The following is an 18,573-nucleotide window of genomic DNA, read 5'->3' on the forward strand; positions in this document are numbered from 1 at the left end:
TATATTGTGCTTTTCTCCCAAATTTGAAACAGAACAAATAATCCTAGAACAGAAGAGCAAAGGTATAATCTTTAAGTGAAAATCAACCACCATTAAAATAATAATAAAAGAACGGAATAGTATATATTTAGTAAAATCTAGGATAAAAAGAGAGAATAAAAAATACAACTAGTCAAGAACAGAAATAGACATTTTTCTTAAGGAAAAAGAGAACCACTATAGAAAATTTGTTGGTGATTAAAAAATACTGTAAAATCAATAACAAACAACACTAGGTACAGAAATTACGTGGTTACTTATCAGACAACTAGTCTCACATTTCCACTTGCCCTAAGGACAGCTTTGCTTATCTAATCTAATAATAGACAAACATGGTAATTGACCATACCTCTGCTACACTTCCCATTGGCTAATCAGCAGGATATGCAAATTAACCCAATCAAGATGGCGGCCGGCAGCCACGCAGCTGAAGTGAGCAGGAGGCTTGCTTGCTCCAGTGATGGAGGAAGCCAAGGTTCCCCACCTGCCGCGGCCCAGCTCTGAGCTCCACTCTAAGCAACAAAGTTGCAATTATAGAAGCTAAACAAACCCCAGATACCTGCTTTCTGCAGGCCGTGGCCTCGGAGCTGGAGCGGCAACAATTACTTTCAATTATAGAAGGTAAATAAATCCCAGAATAAAAAAAAAAGGAGAGGCTGGGAGCTTCAGTCTCCGGCTTGGCCAGCCTGAAAACAGCCCTCAGCCCCTCACCCAGACTGGCCAGGCACCCAAGCGGGACCCCCACCCTGATCCGGGACACCCTTCAGGGCAAACCAGCCGGCCCCCACCCATGCACCAGGCCTCTATTCTATATAGTAAAAGGGTAATATGCAAATTGACCCTAACAGCAGAAAGACTTGGAATGACTGGTCACTATGACACACACTGACCACCAGGGGGCAGACGCTCAATGCAGGAGCTGCCCCCTGGTGGTCAGTGAGCTCCCACATGGAGGAGCTCTGCTCAGCCACAATCCAGGCTGACCCCTGCCAGTATAGCAGTGGTGGTGGGAGCCTCTCCTGCCTCCTCAGCAGCACTAAGGATGTCCGACTGCAGCTTAGGCCTGGTCCCCGCTGGCAAGTGGACATCCCCCGAGGGCTCCCGGGCTGCCAGAGGGATGTCTGACTGCCAGCTTAGGCCCAATCCCCCGGGGAGAGGGCCTCAGCCAGCAGGTGGACATTCCCCGAGGGGTCCCAGACTGCGAGAAGGCACAGGCCGGGCTGAGGAACCCACCCGAATGCATAAATTTTTGTGCACCAGGCCTTTAGTCCTATATAATAAGGGAGGGATATGCTAATTAGCCATTATGCCCTGAGGCATAATGACCAATCGCATCAAGATCAGATCACAGATCAGCAGGGGGGTGGGCCAGCGAGGTATAAGTGGGCTGCGGAGAGCTACAAGAGGGGGCAGGGCAGCAAGCTATGAGGAGGGCAGAGGGAGCTACAGGAGGGCGGGGCAGCAGGTGGAGAGCTACAGGAGGGTGGCAGAAACCTACTGGTGCATGGATTCGTGCACAGGACTACTAGTATTTTAAAAATCTAAAAAGCCAACATGCCCAACACCAAGTTCATCACCTCCTCTTGTTTAGAATAGTCCTGTTCTTGGCTTCCTGCAACTACGGGTCTTAGTCCTTTTGAGCTGCTCTAACAACAATACCATCGACTGTGTGGGACATAAACAACAAACATTTATTTTTCACTGTTCTTGAGACTGGGAAGTTCAAGATCATGCCACTGGCAGATTCAGTGTCTAATGAGGACACACTTCTCTTTAACAGCCAATTTCTCACTGTGTCCTCACATGGTAGAAGGGGCAAAGGATCTCTCTCTGTGGCCTCTTTTATAAGAGCATTAATCCCATTCATGATGGCTCTACCTGCATGACTTAATCACCTCCCAAAGGCTCCACCTATAATACTATCACCTTAGGGGATAGGATTTCAATATGTGAATTTGGGGAGGAGGGACACAAACATTCTGTCCATAGCACTGTGCTTCCTAATTCCCTATTTCTTTCAGTTTTATTTCTATTGGGGAGGGGGTGTTGTTCTTTATTCTTCTTATTCAGCACATATCCGGTTGTATTATCCTTCTGAAATGTCAATAGATTCACTGCTTCAATTCCATTCCCCTGACTATGCCATAGAATAGATCCTTATTACTATTCATTTCTATTTTGACATGGTAGTCTTCTAGTTTGTTTCCTGATTCCATTCTCTCACCTGAGCAGTTTAAATAATTGTTTTTTTCTGAGTTAGTTTTGCCTTGTAGGAGAGTATATATTTATTATTTTGCTCTTACCACGGAGACTTTAACACTTAGAAGAATTCTAGATTCATATCTCATTTAGAAGATAAATTAGTTCCCTGGCCAGATAGCTCAGTTGGTTAAAGCATCATCTCAATATTCCAAGGTTGGAAGTTCGATCCCCAGTCAGGACACATACAAGAATCAACCAATGGGTGCATGAATAAGTGGAACAACAAATCGACGTTTCCCCTCCCTCTCCCTTCGTACCTTTCTCTCTCCCCTGTCCTTCCTTCTTCTCTAAAATCAATCAATCAAGGTTTTTTAAAAAGAGAAAGAATTTATTTATTTAACTCAACCTCCTGGCTTAATGAAACAAAACCTTCTCTACTAATACGCTTTTATTTTTACACTAATGGACTCATTTTATATGGGCCATATAAAAGGAAAAATTATCCTAGAAAGATTCTGGAGACATAAAACTTGTTAAATATGAAAAGCAGCAGTTGTAAGATTCTTGAAGTTGGGGAATTAGGATTATCCCTTTCTCACAGAAGTGGGAGTGAGAATGTTGAGGAATAGTGTCACAGAATAGTTGGGTCCCCACTTGGAGACATGCTGGAGGGAAGGGGGAGTGATTGATCATGTTATAAAAACATTTTTTTACCTAACCACAGCACAATAGTTATATTCCTGAAAATCTTCATGATTTAGAGTGTCCATGATTGAGATATTTAGATCTTATGGAAAAAAACTGCTTTTGGGTATTGAGGTCATTAATGAATCCAAAACACCTAGAAAAATAATCAACTTAAAGGCAGCATTAAGTAAACAGAATATAAATAAATTATATATTTTAAGTTAGTATTAATGGCTCCTGAATAACATCAATTTATTGATTGCTTGAAACTTCAGGATTTTATACTAGGTTCAAAAGAATGTAAATTTATATGAATGTTTGCAATTTTATTGTAATTCAGTTTTATTCATTAACCATTTTGGAAATTTATTTTGCATTAAATTTTGGGTTGCAGAAGGGAGCAACATTACAAAATGTAAGAAAGGAAATTGTCAAACCTTCATTTGTTATGGAAGAAATAGATTCGGAGATCCTTAATGACGTGGAGACAAAATGATTACTACACCTCAGTTGCATTTTATATCTTGGGGTGACTTTGAATTTTAAGTGACTCACTATTCACTAGGCCCTAGTCTAAACAAATCTTTTCTCAACTCTACCACACCTTTTAGCTTTCTCTTTCTATATTTCAGCATTATTAAAAGAGAAATTAATTCTTGCTGCTCTTTTTCATTGTTTGTTTACTTCTGTGTAGTGATCCTGAACAATGACTAAGCTTAGACATTACTGTACTCCTTTTCTTAAAAAAATAAATCTTCCTCCCTCATTAAACCTGATTTTATTATTCACTCATTCTTCAGAAAATATTTTTATATGCTTTTATTGAGTTTTTTAGAGAGAGAGAAAGGGAGAGGGATAGAGAAATAGAAACATAATGAGAAACATCAGTCAGCTGCCTCCTGCACACCCCCTACTGGGGATCAAGCCCACAACTCAGGTATGTGCCCTGACCAGGAATCGAACTGAGCCCTCTTGGTTCATAAGTTGATGGTCAACCACTGGGCCACATCGGCCGGGCACAAATATTAAGTATCTAGTATTTTTTCAGTACTGTGTTGGGTATTAGTTAAACAGTGGTATGTAATACCATCTCTTTACTTGTAGAGTTTATTTTAGAAGTAGAAACAAGACAAAATTAAAACTGCATCTCCTTCCCCAACACTCCCTATGATCCTTACTTTATTTTTATAGCATTTAGTAGCATCAGAGACTGTTTTTTCTTTTTTTATGCCACCCACAGAAAGTTGGCTACAGGAGGGCAAGGGTTTCTCTATGTTTTGCTAAAGGAATGTTTGTTGGTTGAGAAATGAGAAAATCACATCTGGCTAGTCATTGTGTCCCCTCGACCATGCTTCTTTAGTCTGTCTTAAATAACTCCACTGCTGCTTCCTTAGTTCAAGCCCCTTTTAATTTTGCTCGATCCATTAAAGTAGCTTCTGAACAGTTTCCCTGCCTCTTTTGTACCTTTGCTCTTAAGACTGCTGCCAGTAATCTTTGTAAAATTCAAATCTGAATTTCTTCAATGCTCTTCCATCTATTAAGGGTAAATCAAACTTCCTGGGTTTTCATTATTGGGTTCCTGCCTGGCCATCCAGCCTTGCTCTTTTTATTTCTCTGCCACTCCCTGGTTTTCATCTCAAACTTTATGCTCCAGTAGTACTAATATATTACATTTTTTCAAGGTTTTTCACCAAGTGTGGTGGCCAGACCAGAGGCATAGCTTGGCTTGGAAACTAGTTAGAAATGCAAATTATTGCACTACTTCGGGCCTACTGAAATCAGAAACCCTGGGAGTGGGGTTAAGTCTTCCAGGTGATCCCGTTGTATGTAAATTTGAGAACCATTCCTTTAACCCCCTTTTTAAAAAAATTCATTTCTTAAATAAGCTCAGCCATCACTTGCCATGTTTTCAGTGCCACTTTAATTTGTGTAACTCTTAATCTACATCACTAACCGTGATTTATATGTCAACCCTACTTGTGTATTGGACATCTTTCCTGGATATTCTTCCTGTACTTAAGACTCTTTAGGCTCTAAACAAAATTAATTTCCCATCTGCTGAAATCTGTTTTACATACTGTTTCCTGTTTCCTCCTTCAAAGGATTCCTCTGTGCAGCTTTGATTGTAGATTATGCAGTATTTTCTCATTGGTTTCTATTTTGTCTTGCTTGTCTAGAGAAACCAAAAGAAAAAAAAGTGTTGTTGTTTTTTTTGTAACTCTACTGACCAAAATAGGGTCAGGATTTTCCAGACAATAAAATTAACTATTGTTTATAGACCCATCTGTTGAAATGTTATTTTTATCTTATGCTCCATAACTTTTTCCTTCCTTCCCTTTTCCCTTTCTCAGTCTTCTTTTTCTCTCTCATTTTAAGAACTTAGAGATTACTTAACTTTGAATCTTGACTTTAGTTGCCCAAGTTCTACCATAAAGCTGGAGGGATCCTTGATCTAGGCCTATAAAGTGATAGCTTGCACTGGCACCAAAGGTTGAAGCCAGACAACATTTCAGATATCTCTGTGCAGTTCCTACAGTAGTTTCTCAGTAAATGTTTTTTTAATGAATAAGTGAATGAGGAGGCATGTGTCAAAAGACTGGGCAGATCTCCAAGGTCAAAAAAGCATGGTGAGCTTGTGGCTAGATACATAAGGCACCTCAAGGAATTGAGCAATAATGACTGAGAAATTTCAACACTCAAATATTTATTAAGTGAATAAATGAAAGATTTTAAAGGAAAAAACAAATAGTCATAGTTACAGATGGTTAGATATTTCCTTCTCTGAGGGAGGAAGGATAAAATTAAATGTTATTTCAGTGTAAACTTTCAAGTTTAATTTTTAAAATTTGTGTGCATTTTTATGTGTGCTTCCCTATGAACATTCAGTTTGATACATATTTTTAATAATTTCATATTGATTTATGTATGTTATATTCTAATGGTTTGACCATATATCTTGGGCTATAACTTTTAGCTATTATATTTCTACTAGAGGCCCGGTACACAAATTTGTGCACCAGTGGGGTCCCTTGGCCTGGCCTGCTGGATCGGGCTGAAACCGGCTCTCTGACATCCCCCGAGGGGTCCCGGATTGTGAGAGGGCACAGGTCAGGCCAAGGGACCTCACCAGTGCACCATCAGGGCCAGGGAGGGACGCAGGAGGTTGGCCAGCCAGGGAGGGCTCCAGGTCATGTCTGGCCCATCTTGCTCAGTCCCGATCGTCCAGACCCCAGCAGCAAACTAACATACCAGTCAGAGCCTCTGCCCCCGGTGGTCAGTGCACGTCATAGTGAGCGGTTGAGCGGTCTTAGCATATCATGCTTTGATTGGTTGAATGGATGACCGGACACTTAGCGGCTTTTATTATATAGAACTTTTGTTGGGTTGGAAAAACAATGTTATTAAATTGTTAAATTGCACTTCTGAATTACCTTGCATATGAAGAATTTTTATACTTGAAATTTATAATATATATCTAGTCTCATAATTTGAGCTATTTTCCCATAAAGAATATGTATTCTTAAGTTATAATAATTTTTAAAAACTTTCTTTTTAACATACACACAGGAAACCTCGACCTGTCTCCCAGTTGGTTGCACAGCAGGTTACTCAGCAGTTTGTGCCCCCTACACAGTCAAAGAAAGAGAAAAAAGATAAAGTAGAAAAAGAAAAGAGTGAAAAGGAAACAACTAGCAAAAAGAACAGTCATAAGAAAACCAGGTAAATTTTTAAAATGTATTATGGTACTTTTGAAATAACAAAATTAACCATTTTATCTCTTTTAATATAATATATACAAAGTAGAAGTAAAAGATTTCATCTCCTTTATTGTAAAGTACCATGAAATTGGTTTTGGTGGGGGTTTTTTGTAGTTTGAAAGGTGTACAGACAGTCCTTGGGTTACGTCGGACTTGACGTACGTCGTTTCGTGGTTATGATGTCACCATCTCCCATTTATTTATTAAAAAAGAAAAGTTCCGTCATTTCAACATATGTACATATGTGCTTTATGTTTTTTATTATTCATTTATCACAAGGTCAGGAATTGTTATCGTTCTTTTGAATTTTTTTTACTGTTTCACTTCATTACTGCTGTGCATGTGCCTCATGTGAGTGACTTAGGTGCTTATGTAGGTGGGTTCTGACTAATGACGAAAATAGCATTGCCTTGCGCCATGGGAATGGATCTCCGACGTAACCCGAGGACCTACTATACTAGAAATTAAACACAGAGGCCACAAATATAAGCTTCAATGTGAGGATGTGTGTGTTTTTTTCACTAGATTAAAAGACAGTTGTGTTTGAGTCATTTCTTTTTCACTCATAAAGCAGGAGTAATATTCACAGTATTCACAGATATTTGCATGGGCTTTAATCAGTCAAAATGGTCATGGGTTCAGGCAGAATAGACAATCTTGATGCCCTTAGCCATGCACATCAATGGAGTAACAGCTCCGCATATAATGTAACCTTAGCTGTTACCAGCTTCCTCTGTGATGTAACTATATCATTGCCCTTCTAAAACATTTGTTTTAAAAAAAATTGGTAACCTACCTGCAAAATTATGATAAAGCTATAAAAGTACAATTAAGAGCCAGCCTGTTACTTCCAGTGTCACAGTTTTTTGTCACGAAGAAGATTCATGAGTGAGTAGTTTGATTAATGTTAATGATTTGAAACATTTAATGATATTTTTGTGGCTAGATACACATGAATGTAGAGCTTTAAACATAGATATGTTCATTTTGTGGTTATTACCTAATTTGTTCATTATGTGCACAGAAAGTTAGCAGCCAGAAAGGCTAGTTTAAAATTATCTCATCTTTTGTGTGTTTAGGCCAAGATTGAAAAATGTGGATCGGAGTAGTGCTCAGCATTTGGAAGTTACCGTTGGAGATCTGACAGTCATTATTACAGACTTTAAGGAGAAAACGAAGTCACCGCCTGCATCTAGTGCTGCTTCTGCAGATCAGCACAATCAGAGTGGCTCTAGTCCTGATAACACAGAGAGGGGAATGTCCAGGTCATCTTCACCTAGAGGAGAAGCCTCATCATTGAATGGAGAATCCCATTAAAGTTTATTTTCTCCAATTTCTTAGTTCAGTCATATCATGCAAATATACAGATTATGCCAAGAAGTACCACATTTTCATGACAAACATATTCATGCACAATTCATAATTTGCATTTTACATAAAAGAGAAATTTGTTAGAATTTGTTAGATTTGATTGCAATCTATGCCTACCAAACATTTCCAGACTTTAACATTTTGGTCTCCACAATTAAAGGTGCCATGAAAATGTGGTTGAATTATTCATTATGCAGTGTTATTGGTAAGTCTATTTTCACTTTTAGTTTAGTGAATTCTAACACATAATTCTTGAATTCTCTACTATTGGCATGTAACGAAGTTAAATTTTTATAACATAGTGCAACCTGCCTAAATATGTATTATTTGAGAATTGTGAAACAAATAGTTATATGTATACAAGTCAAAGATCAACTTAATCAACTATTGCTGCAACAGGATTTTCTTAATGGCTATCCTCTTAATACACCTGCTGGTACTTGGTGTGGTTAAATAGAAAAACTGTTATTAAATAAAGAATTTGTATGAACCGTTGCCAATATTTTTGACACATTTTGCTAAATTATTTTTTCCTGAATTATGTTTCTGGTTTTACCTCCTTTTTTTTTTGCTTTCAAAACATTCATTTGTTGTAATGTTTACTCTCAGACTAGTAAACAATAAAACATTGATTATTTAGCTTTATAATTCAAGTTTAGTGCTATTGTCATTGAACACTGGTATTTTCTGTATTATATAAAATATTAAAATTCAAATAATTATAAGCATTTGACAAAAGCAGAAGAGAAAAGAAACCTGCCATATTTTAAAAGCTGCAATTTTGGAAAAGCTTTAACTTAATAGTTCTATCACTGTTTCCTCGCCCCAAACTTTATCCAGGGTTATAGAAGTATGAATCTAATAAATACAGAAATGACAACTGTTGCACAGAACTGGGAAAAAAACTAGTTTTAAATCAGTTTAATTGGCCTCTTACTAAATGTAACAATTCTTATGAAAATCATAGTGCCCTATTTTCAGACACAACTGCCAGTTTATGCATTTATCAATATCCCAAAATAAATATTTACAGCTCCACTTACTATTATGTAAAGTTATGAATAAAATATTTTTATGACTACAGATTTTGCATTTTTGTTTACAACTAATAAAGTGTTTTATGTTATATTTAAAAATCAAACCTTAGAAACCACACAGTACTTCTTAAATTCTCCTAAGGTCTCCTGCTTTTTCTTAGCCATTTACTTAATATATAGCCACCTGTAGGAGACTTCTGCAATATCAATGAACTTAACAACATAACTTGGATACAAAATATCACATAAAGACATCATGATAGCATTTTAAGAAAAAAGTAAAACTGTAGACCCTGACAGTTGTGATATATGGTGGTTTCATGTGATAATGTAATTTTCTGTTTTATTGCAGTACTTTTTACAGGCACAATGGTACTGTCCTTTTTGTAAGATGCTAGTTGTGAAATATAGTTAATTGCATACAGTAAAAGTCTGTGATTAAAACATTTATATACCTCATTCTTTAGTGTTGTTAAATGAAAAATTAAAATCTGTTTTTATTATCAGATACTTTCAGTGGAACTGCAACTAACTGGTTATGTTCTTTTAAAAAACATGAAGTTTTTTCTGTCTTATTTTTTTTACCATATTTCAGATGTTTTTTAAAATATGCTTATTTTTAGACATAGCAAAAATTACAAATAATATTAATAGGGAAAATATTCTAAATTTTAAGTCAAAACTATGCTTTAGAGGTACTGGGTCTTCTGATGATATTCAAATGCTTTCAGAATGTATTTTCAATGGACTGCAAAAGAGACAAATCTGACAGAAGGTGGGATTTTACCTGAATGGGGGTGGCATAGTCATCTTTCTATATTGCTGGGGAGATAATGTAGCATGGAAATTAAAGTACTAACTGGTGTTTGGCGTTTGAATCCCTGTTGTAGAACCTAAGTGACCTTGAGTAAATTACTCATTACTCAAGGTCACTTCCCATCTGTTAAACAGGGTGATGATAATCATATCTAACTCATAGGGTTGTTGGGACGATTAAGTGTCAATCCATATAAAGTTCTTAACAATTACCTGACACATACTAGATGCTTAATAAATGTGAGCCATTACTGTCTTAACTGGTAAAATTTCATTACAAAAATACAAACAAAAATTTGTAACAAATCATTTCCATACCCTCTTGTATGACAGAAAGAAATTGTGTTCTATAGGTTACACTGAATTTTCTGCATCAGATGTTTGCTCTGATCCTAGACCAGCTATTTTTCCATAATTAAAGAACCTGATGGTATGTACTAGGAGACAGCAGAAATGAACTGAGTTGCCTAGTTTAAAATTTTGTTTTCCTTTCATTAATCATAATTATCTTCGCCCGCCTTCATTTCACCCTACCTCAAACACTTCCAAACTAGGAAGCAGGCCCAAATCCCACCTTAAAACCTAATATTAAAATATGCAAAAAGATTCAGAGCCTGGGCTTAGGGTGCATTTTTAGCTCTGTTTCATCAATTTACCCTGCGATAGTAGCAGTGGGTTCTTTTATCCAAATTCCATACAAAAAGAGAATTTGGATGTTTTTCAGAGTTTATTACCTTATTTTGATATAAGAGTGAAGATATAATTTGCGGCATACAAGAATACATACTCTTAAAGCCTTTTGTATTACACAGTAGAAATAGTTGACTTAATAAAGGTTTTATATTTATTAAATGCTTTCCTAAGATTATAGTGATGATAGCAGACAAAGTGAAAACAATGAGAAAGGAAGAAAAACCTCAGCTTTTCTAAGTTGATTGCATATTTATTACCTTTCTTTTAGGTAAAAACCCTTATTGCCTAAAAATGTAGTTTCTGCATATTATATGCATTAATGCTAAATGGTCTAGAAGTTTTAGTTTCTACTAAGGCCCCTTTTTACTTATTTTTTTGGTCTGCAACTTATCTTTTTTCCAGAATCTTTTAAGACCTGATGTAGGAGCAGTGAAATTGATGACAATTTCTGTACTGTACTTTGAAAATTAAGCGAATAAAGAAAAGTGAGTTTGTGTAAGGATAAGGATAAGGATAACCATAAAATAATACTTTGACCTGTTAGCATTGCCCTCCCCCCCTCCCCCCCTTAACCAGAGGCACCTTCAGTTGTCTGGAACAACAAATGTAGAAAATGGACGTGTAGAAAAGTTATTTGTGTCAAATATAGCTGAGCAGAATCAAGAGACAACGAAGGTTGCAGAATATAGGATCATTTTGTAAAAGCAGAAGGAAAAGAATTCCCTCAATTGCTATTGATGAAAAAATAAGCCCTACTAATATCGAAGGCAAGGGAGAATAAGAATGGGAGAAAATGAGGGAAGAAGGGGAAAAACAAAGCACAAATTATAGCAGAAATTAGAAAATGGGGCATTGGGGTGCTATCTGGATGATAGAGAAAAATCACAAGGAGCAAGAGGGGGTTGGAGGCGGAGGGAGAGAGAACAAATGGAACTTAGAATATGTTTGTCTCTGAAAATACTTGAAAAACATTCTGTGATAAATCATCATAATGACTCAGTCATTAAAGTTTCAGTGGTGTTTAGTAGACTTTTTACTAGGGCAGCAGTTTGTGATAACTTTAGAACAGTTTTCTTCAAAGCCAGTTCATTTAAAAAAGCTGCCATAGAGAAGTTTTACCTTGAATTATATGAATACTTCCCTGAACTCACATCCCCACTAGCCCAGGTAATTTAAGCATTATGTTTCTAATATGGCATTCTACTTAGCCAGTGCAGATATTCCTGCCTTTATGGAATAGGCCAATCCTGGAGTATACGAAATGCTGTGACAATGCAGGTACTTCTATGAAAAAAATCAAAGATAGCTTTGAAAGCTTTCAGTGCCATGTACGTTCCATGTTCTGAATCTTCTCTGGTGGTGATCCCTGCCCCAACGTTAGTAGGAGTTGTAGATTATAGTAACTGTTCTTCCATTGTAATACTTTCAGTATTTTCCTAATCTAGGCTTTCTTTACATCAGTATTATTCAACTCTGAACATTTATTGGGTATGTTTTGTGTACAAGGCACTGGCTAGGAATTGGTTACCAAGAGGACAAAGATAGGGAACTCTCACAGGAGAGATTTGTGAATTATTACAATGCCATAACTGCAACAATAACTATATGTAAGATACAGAAGTAGCACTAAGCTGGGTGTATTTGTCACACCTTTGCTTCTAGAAAATTCATCTTCACTGAAAGCCCACACTAGATCTCATCTCGTAGTTGCAGCTGATATTGGGTGTCAACAAGTAGTTTTAGCCAGCACCATTTCATTATTCCAGCTCGAATTTCCAAGTTTATAACTTTAAGCCATATAATGTGAGATTATTTATCACTTTCCCATACTTTTAAAAATCAATGAACAGCTGAATGAGGTTTGCTATTGCCTTTTTATGAAGATTATTGAGGGAACATTACATCACTCAATCCAAATGGGAAATTGTATTCAAACCTGTTTCAGGAAAATATTTACTTCTCCTGATGAGTCAATTTGCCTTTTTCTTATGGACAATACAAATCATTAATTGCCCTCGGTGTTTATTTAAGTTGTGAGAAATCTCATTAAAAGGAAGTTTGCTTTTAACAATTATGTAGGGCTCCATTGCCTGCATGTCTATATTCTGATTTGTTATTCTTCAGTCTTCTAGATTCTGATTTTTATCTCATTTTTTTCCTTGTGTCATTCTAAAGTTCCTCAAATTTCTTCTGTAATAAGGCTGAATAGTGACACTTTTTTAAAAAGCTAAAAAAAAAAGGCTTTATTTCAAGGTGTGAGGATAAGCCCAACGGGAACTTCTTGGAGCAAGGAGCCAGTAAAGTGATGCCTCTCAGCTGCAATTCCTGATGAGTGGAAACAATAGATGAGTTTGACAGGTCTTGAGATTATACCTTGGTTTAGATCTGCTGACCTACTTAGAAGTCGGGAGTCGGGATGAAAGCTACCATACCATCTTTATACTGTCATTACTTCCTTTAGCAAGAGAATCAGAAACAAAACTGGATATCAAGATTTATTCACTTAGACTTTTTACTGTGTATTATTTTCATAGTCCTCTTTTAATTTATAATAACAGCATTGAATGAGCCTGTGTTTACTTTGGAGTCAGCAAGATTGAGAAGAGTTGGGCTACTGTTTAAAACTAGTATGGGAGGAGAGTACTTCAAAAATGGCAGTGAAAGTGTATTTTAGAAAAGGAGAGTGGTCTGACTTCAAGAGCAGAGTGACCTGACCTCAGGCCTAACGAGGTAGTTTTTGATCTTTAATAAGAGTAAATAAAAAAACAACAAACCTATTGTTCCCAGTGCCCAATAAGATAAATAATTTAAGGGATATTTAAATTAGAGCAAAAGATTTTTTTTTACTTTATTAAAAATAAAATATGGAAACGTAAAAAAAAGAAAGAAACTAAACAACATAGGACTGAAGTGCGATGTATCGAATTCTTTATTTTCAGCCTTCAATTTTTGGGAACCTGGGTTAGGAGAATTTGTGCATGTGCTTTTTAAATCTAATTTTCCCCATGAGTAAATTTCCCTGCAAATCTAGCTTTTAATTTCACTGACATTTATTTTAAAGCAATCCTATATAATAAAAGGCTAATATGCAAATTGTCCCCTCCACCAGGAGTTCGGCCAGGGGGTGAGGTCGGCCAGCCAACCACATACGGCCCCTCTCCTCCCCGCGCCCCCCCCCCCCCCCCCCCCCGCCAGACCCCACCTGTGCACGAATTGCACCGGGCCTCTAGTAAATTACAATCTATTGTAATAATCGGAGTGAAGATTGAACCAGGGAAAAATACAGGGATGGTCCATAGGATAGTCTTTACTCCCTCCCCACTCCAACTCCTCCATACTCTCCCTTGTGGATGAAATGCCAGCTAAATTCTGGGATCATTTAGGAGCTAAGGTGTCCCCATTCATTGGCTTTCTACTACCACTTTTTCCAATCTTGTGGCCTGTAGCTGAGCTTTGTTAGTTTTGTACTCTTTCATTCTCTTCCTGACCCTCCTCTTTCCCCACATTTACTGGTCTGAACGAACACTTAAAATTAAATACTTTTTGCTTAACCTGACTATTATTTTCCAACTTTTTCCTTCAGTCCAACGAGGTTTCTAGGAAGTAGACTGTGGAAAATGGAGAAATTTCATTAGAGGCCAACTGGAGGGGATAATTTTTACTTTTAGTCTGAGTTTCTGATTCTTTGTGCTCTATAACTAATCTGACTTGTCTTTCTCTGATTTTAAATTTTATTTGAACCTCCAAGATCAGTCTAAGAGGTTTTCATATAACATTGTGTTGTTGTTTTTTGATTTGCATCACTCAGGTCAGCATTTATTTGTTCATAGTGAGACAACATGGTATAATGGAAAAAACAAACATGGCCTTTGTATCCTCAAAGATTTTCATTCAAATTATGGATCTTCATTATTAGTGATGTGGTTAACAAACTTTTCTAAATTTCAGGTTCCTTATTATTTAAAGAATAAAATACATCCTACTTCATATAAATGTTATAAGGATTAAATTAGATTATGCATAGACCTTTAGAAAGTAGAAGTTACATAAAAATGTTCTTGAACTTTACTCTGAAAAGGTATAGAATTTACCTTTTCCCCAATAAGATGTCTTTTTTTAAGAATCAAGTACTCAGTGTAAATAGAGGTGAGAAAGAAAGACTGAGCAGAACCTGAAGTTTACTCTAGAGAGACTTAGAGAAGACATAAAAAAAATAAAAACACTCATGAATTGAATCTCTATTATATATCCAACATGTAATAGGAGCTCTAAAAAAAAAATCAAGATTAATCTTTTGAATATAATAATTCTTGAGATCTGGATCTGAGAGTTTTCCAGATCATGGGAAAGAGCTCTATCTCCGTAATTTAAACAACAGATATTGCTACTTTTAAATTTGTTTTTATCTGCCTAAATTTACCTTTTTCACAGCATGAAAGTAAGATCAAAATTGATTAAAAATTTGGATATAGCCAGCCTGTTATTAGAAAATTAAGAGGATGGTCTAGACATGAAAAAATAGGTTTAGGAATATGTACATACACATAGTAAACTATTATAACATTAAGATATCCCAAATATCTAAAATAATTTAAATTTAATTTTAGAAATATGAAAATATAATGTGAAACCTAAAAATAATCACAAGGGCATGCACACAGCTCCTTACACTCCAAGACAACCACTTAAGATAGTATGTGAGTAATACAAAAATCATTTCTATTTTTGGAATACCTTATATACTTTTTCAACAGAATTTCCTTTTTAATTACAGGATTAAAAGGAGCCTAAAGGGAGGATATGGTCCAGGACCCTGATGTCAAGTAAATGGATTATTCTTCTGGATATTCTCTCCCCATAAATTGTTGCAGAAATGAAAACTGCCATTCCAGTAGTTTAACAATCTGTGGGTCATGAAATTATTTTTTATTTTTACTACATTTAATTTCTTTGTGGAGCTAGAGAACAATTGTAGTTAGCACCCTTTTATATTAAACATCCTTGATTTGAGTACTGATTCTTACTCTAGTTTCTTAGTGTCGTATTCTTTAGTTTTTTTTTTCTCTCAAAATCTATTTTCCATTCTTATAAATGCTTACCACTCTTTGTATCTCCTTGCGTTTATTTCTCTAAGAATTGTAAGGTGTAGTGGAAGGAATAACTTAAAATTGTCTTCGTTTTTATCTGCCTGTCTCCCCTTTGAGGGCAGTACACTCTAGCCCCTTGTCTGGCATGTAGAATATATTCAATAAATGTTTATTGAATGAATAAGTGTATGTTTTCATTCTATTCACACATCTTGATAGAATGCTACTTTTTCATTTTTTGTCAGGTAAGGCAAGACCTTTTATTTTTATAGGGGAAGAAACTGGCTTAAAGTGTTTAGTGACAGCCCGGCCGGTGTGGCTCAGTGGTATGAACCAGGAGGTTTGATTTCCGGTCAGGGCACATGCCCAGGTTGCGGGCTCGATCCCCAGTAGGGGGTGTGCGGGAGGCAGCTGATCCATGATTCCTTCATCATGGATGTTTCTGTCTCCCTCTAATTCTCCCTTCCTGTCTGACTGAAATCAATAAAATATATATTTTTAAAAAAAGTGTTTAGTGACTTCCCCTGGTCACAGAGCCAGCACTTTTTTGGTGTAGGAATTTCAAATGGAGAACTGTTGTTAAATTACACAGCACTTCCCCACCTTGTTTCTCATCGCCAAACTCTCCAGAGCTCCAAATGCAACTTGAACAATTTAACAGCATGATTTTTCTCCCTGAAGAGTGTGTGTGTGTGTGTGTGTGTGTGTGTGTGTGCGCGCGCGCGCGCGCGCGCGCGCGCGCGCAAAGGTTCCTTTTCTCCACTTTTCGGTACTGTAGCTGCTTTCTGGCTCCAGTCTCAATCTCTGTCCCAGCCAGAATCTGCCCCCTAAAAGGCAAATGCGATCATGTTACTTCCTAATTAAAAAAAAAACCTTCAGTGTCCCACCATTATCTGCCAGAGTAAGTTCAAACTCCTTGGCATACTAAACAAGGCACTCAAGTATCTGGCCCCTTCAACTTCTACAGTCTTATCGCTGATCATATCATCTCTTGCATTCACTTAGCTGTGGTATCAAACTTCTCGCAGTTCACTAAACACAAGAGCCTATTTCATTGATTTCCCCAGCCTGGAATTACCTTAATGCCCTCCCGCCCCCCCCCTCCCCTCCACCCCCCCCCCCCCCCACACACACCCTGCCCCCAATCCTCCCCAAGATTCTAGGCCTAGGGTCAACTTTGCTAAGAAGTTTCTCTTGACCACACCCACAGTGGAACTGATTGTTCCTTTGTGTGTGTGTGTCCACACCTTTACCGGCTTACATCCGAATGTCTGTATTGTACTTACAAGTATCCACTGTTCCACCCTACACTCCAACACGGAGTCTGTATACTCCAAGGTACTCACACAGCACTTTGCACATAGTGGTGCTCTGTAAATGTCCAGTGAGCAAATGGAGTAGGACTATGGCTGAGGAAGAGGAAGAAGAAACGCATAGCTGAAGAGAAAGCTCTGTAGGGAGAATATGAAATTGTTTTGAATGTGCGAATGAGTTGTGAGGAAGGTCAAAAAGATGTAAAAGGAGGGACCTCAGCTTAACCAGCTCTTGTGAGTAGGCAGTTAGACAGACATGAGCTGAGCAAGGACGATGGGCCAGGTACAGGCCACTAGGGCAGAAAGCCCTGGGCGCCTAGCCAAGGACAATTGTAGTGCAGGACCTCATACCCAGGTGACCTTGCCTCCCTAGCATCTTGCTGGTCATGCTGGGTGGATTCCATGACCTTTCCTCTCTAGGGATAACATCTAGGCCTCAGGTGTATTCAGCTCCAGGCCCAGAAAAGCAGCAAAATCAGACAAGCAAGGCCATGGCTCACCTCAGCACCAAATGCACTGTCCCCCTACACTGGCACCAACTAATCAATCAGTGGAGACCAGGACCCTGAAACAGCACACCTGGAAAGCTGATGCATATTCTCTGGCCCTGGGACCTCCCCTTCAATTTCCACCCTTGAAACCCTTAGGAGGAGCATCCCCCTTTCCCTGCCTCCTCCCCCCACCCCAGGCACCTTACCATTACCTTCCTCACTTCTAAGCTCCAAGGGTCCTATCACTTCCATCTCTATGATTTTACAAAGAAATGTTCTCTTACAGTTTGAGTCTTGGCTCTGAATTCTTTCTTAGCGAGGCTCAAGTATTGAGGGTGCTGAACCCAGGTGCGGTCTGACTCCACGGGTCTAACACCCGGTGCCCTTCTTGCTGCCCAAGACTTGGGAGGGAAAATAAGCATTCCCAACAGTATTACAAGATGATGAGGTCCCTGGTGAAATGGCTCTAATAGACAGATTTATACAAACTTAGAGTCTGGGGAAGTCCCTGCTGGGGATGAGCGAGCTGAAAAACGGCTTAGTCATGTGCCTGCTAAGGGAAGGGCGTTTTATGTGCGTTGAGCAACTTAGTCTTTACAACCTCCCCGTGAGGAGGATGTTCTCTCCATTTAGAGACGAAAACACAGGCTCCTAGAGCTTAGGTTGCTCAACATCACGAGCTGCGCAGCAGAGACCCGTCCATTGGACTTGGGTCAGCTGTCTCCAACGCCCGGTTCATTTCACCACGCGTCTCCGGCGCAGTTCAGAGCCGGGGACGCCCGGGTGGGCGTCTCCCCGATGCCCCGCGGGGCCGGCGCCTCCGGGAGCCGGGGCCGGCGCGCCCAGCCTCTCGCGCTCAGTGCGCCGGCGCGTGCGGCCCGGCCCGCCCCTCGGGGAGGAGCGCGCGGCGGCGCGGAGGCGGCGGCGGCGGCGGCGGCGGCGGGGGTGGAGGGCGGGTGGCTCGCGGCCGCGGCGGCGGAGGAACTTGTTGCGCCCGCGGCTGCGCGGTGCCGCTCCCTCCGCTCTCCTTCGCGGGCGGGCGCGGCGGCGGCGGCGGGGAGGAGGCGAGGGCCGGCACG

At 38.8% G+C, this 18,573-nt stretch overlaps 1 protein-coding gene across 5 annotated transcripts in view; it reads left to right on the forward strand.

Annotated features, from left to right (window-relative positions):
- The window catches only part of YAF2 (YY1 associated factor 2), a 106,303-nt gene extending 90,452 nt beyond the window's left edge, over window positions 1-15,851 (forward strand). For 4 of the 5 annotated variants that reach the window (XM_070410411.1, XM_070410414.1, XM_070410413.1 and 1 more), the window contains 2 exons: window positions 6,496-6,648; window positions 7,766-8,547. In XM_070410411.1, coding sequence (XP_070266512.1) covers window positions 6,496-6,648; window positions 7,766-8,003 — 391 coding nt within the window. In that variant the 3' untranslated portion in view covers window positions 8,004-8,547. Of the gene's footprint in view, window positions 1-6,495; window positions 6,649-7,765; window positions 8,548-15,377 lie in introns of those variants that run through there. The other variant, XR_011470836.1, reaches the window with a different exon arrangement.
- The last annotated feature ends 2,722 nt before the right edge of the window (window positions 15,852-18,573 follow it).

This window comes from Myotis yumanensis, unplaced genomic scaffold, assembly GCF_028538775.1.
Source record: "Myotis yumanensis isolate MYYU_CA2020_CCGP unplaced genomic scaffold, mMyoYum1.0.hap1 SCAF_3, whole genome shotgun sequence".
Lineage (NCBI taxonomy): Eukaryota > Metazoa > Chordata > Mammalia > Chiroptera > Vespertilionidae > Myotis > Myotis yumanensis.